The sequence below is a fragment of the Paroedura picta genome, chromosome 1 (assembly GCF_049243985.1).
Source record: "Paroedura picta isolate Pp20150507F chromosome 1, Ppicta_v3.0, whole genome shotgun sequence".
In the NCBI taxonomy this organism is placed as follows: Eukaryota; Metazoa; Chordata; class Lepidosauria; order Squamata; family Gekkonidae; genus Paroedura; species Paroedura picta.
The window spans coordinates 92,580,878-92,591,406 of NC_135369.1; the positions used below are offsets into that span (position 1 = coordinate 92,580,878).

The 10,529-nt window shown below is 40.4% G+C and overlaps 1 protein-coding gene across 11 annotated transcripts in view; it reads right to left on the reverse strand.

Moving 5' to 3' along the window:
- QKI (QKI, KH domain containing RNA binding) overlaps positions 1 to 10,485 on the reverse strand; it is a 163,710-nt gene extending 153,225 nt beyond the window's left edge. For 4 of the 11 annotated variants that reach the window (XR_013233357.1, XR_013233359.1, XR_013233358.1 and 1 more), the window contains exon 1: positions 9,470 to 10,467. Coding sequence is in view for 8 of the 11 variants with exons in the window: in XM_077348002.1 (XP_077204117.1) it covers positions 9,470 to 9,611 (142 nt within the window). In the remaining 3 variants the exon portion in view is untranslated. Of the gene's footprint in view, positions 1 to 9,469 lie in introns of all 11 variants that reach the window. The other 7 variants (XM_077348032.1, XM_077347963.1, XM_077347973.1 and 4 more) reach the window with 7 other exon arrangements.
- Positions 10,486 to 10,529: the final 44 nt, after the last annotated feature.

Consider the following 10,529-nt stretch of genomic DNA (forward strand, 5'->3'; position numbering starts at 1 on the left):
GAGATCAATATTGAATGGTCACAAAGCCTTCAATGCAGCTAAGAAAATCACATCAGAAAACTAGTATAACAGTCATAAAGTACTACAAACTGGAATGTGCTCTAATATTAAAAAAGAATAACCCCAAACAAGTGAAATGACATATTCAAATAGGTTAATGCTTTACAAACTTGCTAAGAAGCCATTGTGACAAGATTGCACATGATGCTGCAAAAATAATTTAAAATACGGAATATACATCAAAAAGGATGAAGGTCCAAAAACATTTTGATGGGAAAAGGGGCTATCCATTAGCTTTTAAAGGTAATCCATGCACTGTAAGCCTTTCACTGCACTTGTGTGCAGCTCCCAAAACTACCTTTACTTCCTGCCAGTCTCCTTTCCCAATTACCTTTGAAAGTTTAAGCTGATTTGAAATTACAGAAAGATGACTGGGAATATAAACCCATATCTGCCGTTGTTTACAGAGCATCTAATCTAATTACAAGGGGGGAAAGTTAAGCAATTAAAACATTTTCCAAATCAGGGCATGAAGGGAATCATGTAAGTAATCATGCCGAGTAAACACGGCAATGTGTAGGACAAAATGGATTTATGAATTGGAAAAATTAACATTTAAAAAAAGCATTATATAAATACTAAGCATCCAATACACTTCAGAGTACAAGAACAAACTCTACCAACACCTTGTAAGCAAGGCCTCCCTAGCAACAGCAGTGAGAACCACCCATTACGGATGGTGCTCTAGAGCCAGGGGAGAACTCTGAACTCTATCAAACACGTTATGTAATATTATCTATTAGACACAAAGACCATTGCATCCAGAACAACAGACTCTAGGATGCAAACCTGCACTGTGGCCTTCCTGGGGACTGGCTACAAGGCAAAAGCTCCTGCTCTGGAGTCTTTGAGGCCACGCCTCCAAACATCACAGAACAGGGGTCACCAACCTCCGGGTACAGTTTGGAAATCTCCTGAAATTGGTGGTCATCTACAGACAATAGAGATCAGCTCTTCAGGGGGGAAACAGCTGTTTTGGAGGGGGGGACTCTGCAATGGCAACTCATATACAGGCCATGAAAAGACTTGCTTGGGAGGCCCAAATTAAGATGGATGCTATTTAAGTTGAAATGTTGGACTATAACACCATTACAGGATCAAGTGACTGCCTCTATTTATATTTATTTATTATTTAAACTTATTACCCGCCACTCCTGAACTAGCTCATGGTGGGTAACAATCTGTCCATATAAAAACCCAGTAAAACCCTATTTAAACAAATGTGGACACACACATACACTAAAAACAGACTCCTAAAAAATCATGGTGGTCTTCAACCCCACTAACACCCCCCCCCAAATCTGTATAGAGGAGTGGGAAGAGGGAGCATAGATGACATAGCTAGTGCTGCCCTCTTAGTACTGGGGGGGCATCAGATCTTCCTTACCATGCTGGCCTCAACCATAAGGACTCAAAAGAAGGTGACATACGATGTGACATAGGTAGAAAATGTTGCCTTTACATGTACCAATATAGCCCAAGACAGCCATTCTAATTTTTTTTTTGTTTTGGCTACAGCCCTTTCAGACGCTCTTCTCAGGTTCCAGGTTCCCTTGCAGCAAACTGGCTGCTTGCACAAGGTCTAAGCTAAGAGTGAACTAACTATACTTGACAGACCTTGTCTTATATATACACGAGACAGAGTTCTAGACATTCAACTAAGGAAAGTATGCATGTTCATGTTTGCTCTTGAATGCATTACTTCAAGCACACAAAGGAACTGGATTCCATGTTTTCTTTTTCTTCCTCTTCAAGGAAATTTATTTCTAACAATTAATGATAACATTGAATCATAGAGTTGGAAGGGGCTATACAGGCCATCTAGTCCAACCCCCCTGCTCAACGCAGGATCATCTCAGAGCATCCTAAAGTATCCAGGAAAAGTGTGAATCCAACCTTTGCTTGAAGACTGCCAGTGAGGAGGAGCTCACCAACTCCTTAGGCAGCCTATTCATCTGTGGCAAAGATTATTTCTTCAGTTCAGTTAACAGGGGCCCCCATAAACCCTTTAGGATCCCCTTCTTTTCAGTAGCACCACTGAGAAATTATGTACATATAAACGCAATTCATCAGATATACCTTGGATTCTCTATTTCACTATGAAATGTATAATTCTTAAAATGACAGTTTCAAACAAAAAGGGAGGGAGAGTTGCCGAGTAGCAAGACAAAGTACTCAGCACAAGGAAACAAGAAACAGCTTCAGTATTGTGCTCACAAACTAATATTTTTTATTATCTGTCCTCTGGACATAGCTATTTACATAGTGTCTTCCCTTTATATCATGTTTCACTTCAAACATACAAAAATTCCTTAAAGGTACCTATATTTCTAGGTCCTATGAGACAGAAAATCAACTTTTGCAATTTTACAACAAATATTTCAAAATTAAATCTCCCCAAGTTCAATTAACACTGTATCCATGCTGGTCTGTAGTAGAACAGTTAAGATTTGAGTCCAGCTGCACCTCAGAGATCAACAAGAGTTTCAGGGTTAAGCTTTTGATAGTCAAACTTCCGTTCTTCAGACACCAACCAATAGTTCTGAACACACAAGAACAGAGTCAGAATCCCATTTGAGACAATGAACCTATCATAAAACATCTCACTGGACACACACACAGAATATTTTTTCATCCTTATTTACTCTGAAGGACAAGCTGTCACATCATCCAAAACATGCTCACAGTGTCTATTATTTCTTCCTTATTTGCAATATAGTAGTTTTGCATGCTGGGTCATGAATATCAAACCTGTCCTATGCTGCTAAGTATTTAGATTTCTCCTACTTCTGGAAGAAAAGCAGTATCTCAGATACTTCAGTTCATTCAACTTGTTGCAATTCAGTCAACAATGAACTACTATCTAACAAAAGCCAGTATTCAAAAGAGTTATTTTAGTCAAGCATTTCTACTTTCCTCTCAAAAAAAATCAGGTCCCTCAAGTCCCTTTGGGCATGCAAAATCAATTTTGGATGCTTTTCTGGGGTCAACCAAAAACCCTGACCTAAGGTACCAGATATAATATAATCATAATAAAGATCAAGTAGTTTATTGTGAGAAATAAAACTTCAGTTGTTTTCTGACTTGCTCACCCCCTCAGCTCCTAGCAACTTACACATCACTTCAAGCATCAGACCAAGTTCTAAACGGTATACCAAATGTCACTCTTTTATCATGCCACTAGTGTCTTTTTTGCTACTGGTACCTACAACCACAAGTTTCCTGGTACCATTGTCAGAAAACTGAGAACTAGAATTTCCCAAATTTCAATTTCAATGTATTAATAATTTCCCAATTGCAATCATTCTTACTACCATAAGAAGCTGCATAGTAAGTCTTCTACAAAAAAGCTCTAGTTTGAAAGCCAGGGTTCTTTTTCAATATATAATTTCAACAGAGTACTATATTTGTGCACATACAAACAAATGATGCCAGAAAGGGCAGAATTGCTTGAAATATCTATAGCCTTAACACTGTAACTTAGCATGAGTTTATCCCTTGATAACTCATAATACTGACATTAATGAGCACTGCTGTCCTGAAATCTAAACTCACAACAACATTGACAGGTAAAAGTTTACATGAATATAGCTTTGTGCCATTTGTCCCAAGCACTGAGATACCTGGGTAACAAAAGCAGAGGTTCTAGAAAGGCAAAGGTGAAATTCTGCTTTAAATAAATTTGACTAATCACCTACAGTGTTCTATGTAAATGTTCCAAAATGTTTTATGTAAACTGCCCAGAGCCATAGGGAAGGGCGGTATAAAAATCTAAATAAATAAATACACTGGTGTTCCTGCAAAATATGCACTAGATTGTACATTTCATGTAAATGACAATGTATTCTTTCTGATCTACATCACAAGTACCAAAATTCTTGTGAGTTTGTACCATTTAATCAAAAGCAGCATCTGTGCATCCAGTTTCTTTTCTTAGCTTTATCACAGCAAGGATTCCAAAAGATTACCAACATTACATGAATCCTGTGCTTCAACAAGATTAACACACTGAGTTATCAGCAGTCTCCCACTACAACTTTGAAGTCCTAGAATTTTAAAATATTTTTCTAGCTTGCCCATCCAATAATAAGCATTTACCAAATTGTTGGATCCTTTATTTCTGTTCCATGAATGGAGAGTACATGAAGTCAAATAATATTCCGTTAGCTCAAGAAGCCTTGTACCAGTGTTTATATATCTATTTATTTATATTTATTATATATACTTTTACATAGAACAGGAACAATACAGATAACTCAATAATTGTGACAATAATAATACAATGGTAACAGTAGACAGTATATTAGACTGGTAGAACAATGGAAAGAACTTTGAATCAACTATGGCATACTAATGGCCCTGTGAGTTGGACAGATCAGCAGTGGTTTCCATAAGAGGGAAGCTCGGGGGCCAATGGGGGGTGATTGGCTCAGGTTGACCTCAGCCAAATGCCTGGCGGAGTGAACTATTCCTCACATCAGAAGGAAGTCCTTCTATTAATAAAATAGTTAGCCAGGACCCAACCCAGTGCATTTTATAACTTCTATTTTCTAAAAAATAAATAGGGCCTTTAACAATACCTTGGGAACTAATGGGAAAGGAAAAAAACACATTAAAACCTATACTCTTTGGATGCTTGCATACAGCTGGCAAATTACTGTTTACCATGAAATGGACCACAGAAGTAATTAAAACATCAATAACTGGGAAGAAATTCTGATAAATACGTATCCATGAAATGCTAAACTTCCATTTCCCTCCTGAATAGGATGAACAGGAACAAGAAATAACGGAACTCTCTTCATATGCAAGGCTGAACAGATTCAGTGACAGGATAGAATCAATACCTACTTACATTTGAAAAATGTAACTGACTACTCTGATTCTTCTGGATGAACTGATATTAAACATTCTTTCAAAAAGCCAGATGCTGCCACACTTATTAAAACTACTGTAATAAACTACAGCAGCAACAGGGCTTATACCTGCATACAAAAATATAGCTTACAGACCAATATAATGCAGAATGTATTTTAATGCTCAACTATAAAGATTGTGAAATGTATTTTGAAACTGAAGCACGTATCAGTTTTTACCCTGCACTAAAACAGAAAAAGTATTCAATACCAAAGCTTGGTATGCTAGAAAGAACCATGCTAATTGATACATCAATATATAACAAACCATAAAGGTGCAACATTTTTTTCAACCATGTTATAGCACTATAATTACAAAGTGCGTTGTTTGTTATTCAGGAATGGGGTGGGGGTGTCCTTGATTAACAGTATTTCGTTTGACTTCCAGACCATGGAGGAAACATTGAGCATTTCAGATCATTCCCAAGAGCAAAAGTGGTTAAATACATGAACTCATGCAAAAACACCTCACTTTTTACTTCCAAGAGGTAAATTTTAGTTGCTAGAGTGTGTCAAGAGTAGAGACCAAAGCCAGTTGGATATGGAATTCTGATAAAGATCCTTATTATGAGTTGCTTGCTGAGATACAGGCTTGGGTTCATCCGTGTGCAGATATGAGGAAAAACAGATATAATGCATATAAAATATGGCATATCATCAGAAATAATAATGTGAGTGCTACTTTAGGGGAATACCTGCAGCAGCCAAGGCACTAGGAGTCTGATGGTTCATCTCTTCTGAAAAATTAACAGATACCAAGGGTCCTTTCATACAGAGAAGTTGTTGTAAAACAAACTCATTAAAGAGGGAAAGTGGGATATTCTGAAAAGGTGCTTCCACACACACCCCATGCCCAGAATTGTAGATCATCATTGCACCCCAAAACCACTGAAGCACAAAAACAGGGAAAATGATATTTTAATATGACATTTTACTATTTGGTTAGAGATAGAGCTACTTCCCAGGCTCTTATTTATATTTATATAAGGAAACATAAATTTAATCAAAACTGTAATTTAATCTTCCAACTTTTGAAAAAACTGACATCTATAATATCAGGAAAGGTTCCTTATAAAGACTGAAATAAAGTGAGTTCCCACAGCCAACTAAGGACTGGGTGCATAAAGACTTCAGAACAAGTTTCATAAATATATTTTAGAAGCTGAGCATTTAAGTAGGCTTTCAGCTGATATTAACACCCTGTTTATGATTACACTGTGAGTGATATTCTAAGTACTGCTAAGGCTTCAGTTAGTTTACTAATCTTCAATTAGTTATTACTAATACATAATAATATAACGTACAGTTTTTAAATAGTTTCCTGAAGATAATGCTCTTCTAGCACAATTGATAATGGTAAACAGACTTCACAACTATTTCATTTTCAGATTCAGAATCTATGCACACAAAGCTGGTTTTCTTTTTCTGCTGGTATGCACCTCATGTGGACTAGCCATGAAGTTTAAAAAAATGTCTGACTGCAGCATTTTTGCACTCATTTAATTTTCTTACTAATTTCAGTGTTGAAATTCCAATAAAGGCTTAATATTCACTGGGGCACCAATCAAAGTACATGTAAAATTCCAGATTTCAAGGAAATCTGAGAATCTCACATGTAAAACATCTGATTTGTTTCACCTAATACTAGTTGGCAGATAATACCCGGATACTTACCAAAAGTTTCTGACTCAGATTTGGGGACGGGGAGAAAAGCACATGATGTAAAATAAATCTGATGTTTCCATTTACGGGGGGGGGGGGGAGTTCAGCTTTTGAAAATACTTTTTAAAAAATCTACAAAGAAAACAATTGCAGGAAACAAAGCTTCTAATTTAGGAAAAGCCTTCCTCCCCTTCTATTCAGGCTGCTGTTAACCAACAGAAAGCTAATATTTATTCATCTCTCTAGAGATACTTTCTACTAAATACAATGTTTATCAAGTAAAAACTATTACTCCTTAAGAGAATAGGAACCTGCTACTCGCTAATGATTTCAAATTTCCACTTTACTTCATAACATTAACAAGGTAAATATTTCTTATTTCTTACTTATATAATAAACCCCGAGCCTTTAGAAATGAAAGGATATACAGTACTTAATCATTTCACTCAAATGTTTTACACCTTGGTTGGTCAATTTTTGCTTCGTATGGTTTTTTCCAGGCTTGAACAATAACAAAACCTTGTAACAGTAAGTTAATTTAATCAGTACTATTCTTGGCTAGAAACATTAACTCTCCTGCTTAAAACATACTGGGCAATCAGAATGCGTTTTAAGTTCATTTTTAATGTTTATAAATATGAAAATTCCCAGAAATCCCCAAGGAAAAAATATAACTTTTCTTTAGCAAGTTTCTGAATACTAGTGTTTGCACTAATTTTATGACACAGCTTGGACTTCTTTTTTTAAATGTTGCAAAACCTACCTTCCTTGTTTTAGAGAAGAGGGTGTGGAAGGGTAACTAACAAAAAAAAGTTAAAACCAAAGCATATATTCATGTCTGTGTTTTAACTTGCACTTCTCACATAATTCTTAAGTCATGGTTAGCTAATTTTGGCATTATTAAGTTTTATAAAATAACTGGATTTTAAGTATCTCTTTTTTCAGAAAAGAAAGAACGGGCGCCCCTTAGTGTTCAAATATTAAAACATTTAGATCATTCACTGAATTTGCATAGAACATTTTTTTAACATTCCAGAAAGTTTTCAGCCTTTGCAGCTCTCCCACCCAGAAGCCAACACAAACAGGAAAAGCAGAAAGACTTAAAGGGCCAGCTAAACTTTTTCTTTGGGCTAACTAGAAAGGAATTGGGTAAGGGAGGCAGAACAAGAAAAAGGTTGTTAAGTTTCTTCTAGTCCTGGCTTTGAACTTTTAAGCAAGTACTTTCTGCTACACAAAGACTTGCAGTGCTTCACATTGGAGTGACCTCACATTCTTGTTGCAATATATTTTTGACTCCAGAGACATTCTGCTCTTTTGTTTTTGTAACAGAGGTGCTGTTATCTTGGTTTCTGGAACAGATTTTGTTAATTCATAAACTTTTAAAAATCCATTGTCGAAATACTATTAAATTGGTTTTGTAAACCCGTTTTTTGAGTTCATTTCTTAACTTCCTTTACAAAATGTCTCCTTAAAATGTTTACGAACGGAAACTATTTTCATAGGAGCATCCTTGCAATGTCTATCTTGTTTTTAAATTAGCTATCAAAATAGTGATTATTCAGGGAATAATTCCAGTCTGACTTGCTCTGTGCAGCCACATTCACTTCAACCAGATGCTAAATCTATCATTTCCATTCCAAAAGTAGACAAATCCTCAAGATGAGGAAGAATTCTGCATATAGTAAGTAAATCAAAGTACCCAACACAAAACTGAAACTACAGGTTAATGAATTTCATATCCAAGTATAGGACTACTAGACATCGAGTTCCACGTCCCGTTAATTTCCAGACATAAATTCACAGGATGTTTTTGACTGACAATAAAGAATCTACATCTTGGACAGAATCCAAGTAAACAAGACAAGATATCATTAAAAATATGCTAGAAAACACTTTTGTGAAGCCTCTGTCAGCAATCCTCAGGCTACTGAAACCTACAGAACAATTCAGAATTGTTTCAAGATTGCAGACTTAAAGAGTCATACCAAAAATGTGACCAATATTGTAATTCTATGAAAATATGATCTGGGAGATGTTGGAAAAGAGGTATACCATTAACTGTATGGGCTCGGACCTGAAATAAGTACTTTTTAGTGTTTTACTTTTGGTGTTCCAGTGCAGATCCTTCACTGAAGAAATTCAGTCTGTTTACACATAAGTTGAAATTGTTTACTCCAGAGAAATGCCCTGCAGAGAACTGTCTTCTCATCTTATCAGTATCTTTCATCCACCTCCCAGTAACAGCAAAATCTCAACAAAACCACCCGTTCTTCATTTCTTCAGGCTACAAACCTAACTTGCCTATAAATACCTCTACAAGTCCCACCACCCAGCCCTCTACGCTCTCGTGGATTCAGGAGTCTGAGCGTCCCTCGCCGCCGCACACACACACCACACACACACACACCCTTCCCTTCTCGGGCTTTTTTATTTCTGGTCTCTCCGTCTCTGTCAATGTGGCGTCTGCCTTCCCCCTGAGGAGCAAAATAACAAGAAAACGCCAGCGCACAAAGAGAGATTTCATTGACTCCCAGGCTCTTAATCCTGAAAGGGTGAAACTTCGGTGGGAAGACTTCCTTCCCGCTTCGAGTCTTTTGTTTATGGGGCGGGCTGCAAGGCCAAGAGGCGCCATTGAAGGGCCGAAAGGGGGAATCCGCCCTCATCTCCGGGACAGAAATAGGAAGAGCAAAGGGGATCCATATAAGAGTAGAAGGGCCTAAGTTGTGGAAGGGGGGGAGAGATAGAGAACAGTCCGTTCCCCACCCTCTTTTCAACCACTAGGATAGAGTTGCTTTGGGGCTCTCTCCGCCTCTCCCCACCCCCGTTTTTACCTTCGTCCAGCAGCCTCTCAAGGTGGTTGAATATCCCGCAGAAGTTGGGGAGGCTGCTCATGAGCTTCTTGTCGTTCATCAGCTGCATCAGGTAATCGGGGCTCGGCTTGGGCTTCTCCTTGGTTTCCATTTCCCCAACCATATTCCAAGCGCACGGAGACAGCGAGCGAGCGCCCGCACCAGCACTCACCCAACCACCGCACTGGGCGCCCGCCAGGCGGGGAAGAGACGGGGTGTGTATGTGGGGCGGGGGGAAGGCCTCTTCCCCCCCTAAAATCTGGGGAGGGGGAGGAGGAGGGAGCGGGAAAAAGGGGGTTCCGTGCCCGTCGACGAAGAAGCCACCGGAAGATGCCGCCGGGTCCCAGGCGGAGGAGAAAAACACGGGGGGAAACTCGGCGACCGCCACCCCCCCAGCCCCCACTCCGCTCCCGAAAGGGCCGAGGGCTGCGCCCTAGTCTTCCTCCAGCGCGTTCACACCGAGGGCTGCTGCTGCTGCTGCTGCTGCCGCTGCCGCCGCTTCTCCCCCTTCCGGTCGCCGCTCCCACTGGAAGCCTTTCCCCAGCGCCGTGCGCCAGCGGCGGGCGCAGTCGTCGGTATTTCCCCCTCCTCTTCCTCCCGGGCTCTCCTTCCCCGCCAGCACACGCAGACGCTGGCCGCGGCTCCTGCTCCTCGGCGCGGCGGCGGCGGCGGCCCCCTGCTCTGTCTCCGCGGCGGCGGCGGGGGAGGGAGGCAGGCAGGCAGGCGGGCGGGCGAAGGGGGGCGGGCTTGGCTACTGGTTCCCGAGGAGTCCCCGCCGCTGCCGCTTGTAAGGCTGTCCCCGGCCACCGGTGGTGGTGGTGGTGGTGGTGGTGGTGGTGGTGGTGCTGCTGGTGCTGCTGCCTCCCTCCCCTCCCGCTGGTGCCGTTTCCTTGAGGCGGGCGAGTCGCAACCGGGCTGTAGGCGCCGTGCCTCCTCCTTCGTCGTCGTCCCCGTTGTCGTCTTCCTCCTCCTCCTCAGTTCGCTTCAGTTCAGGCTGTGCTGGCGGCGGCAGGCAACGGCGGCGGGAAAGGGAGGGGACAGG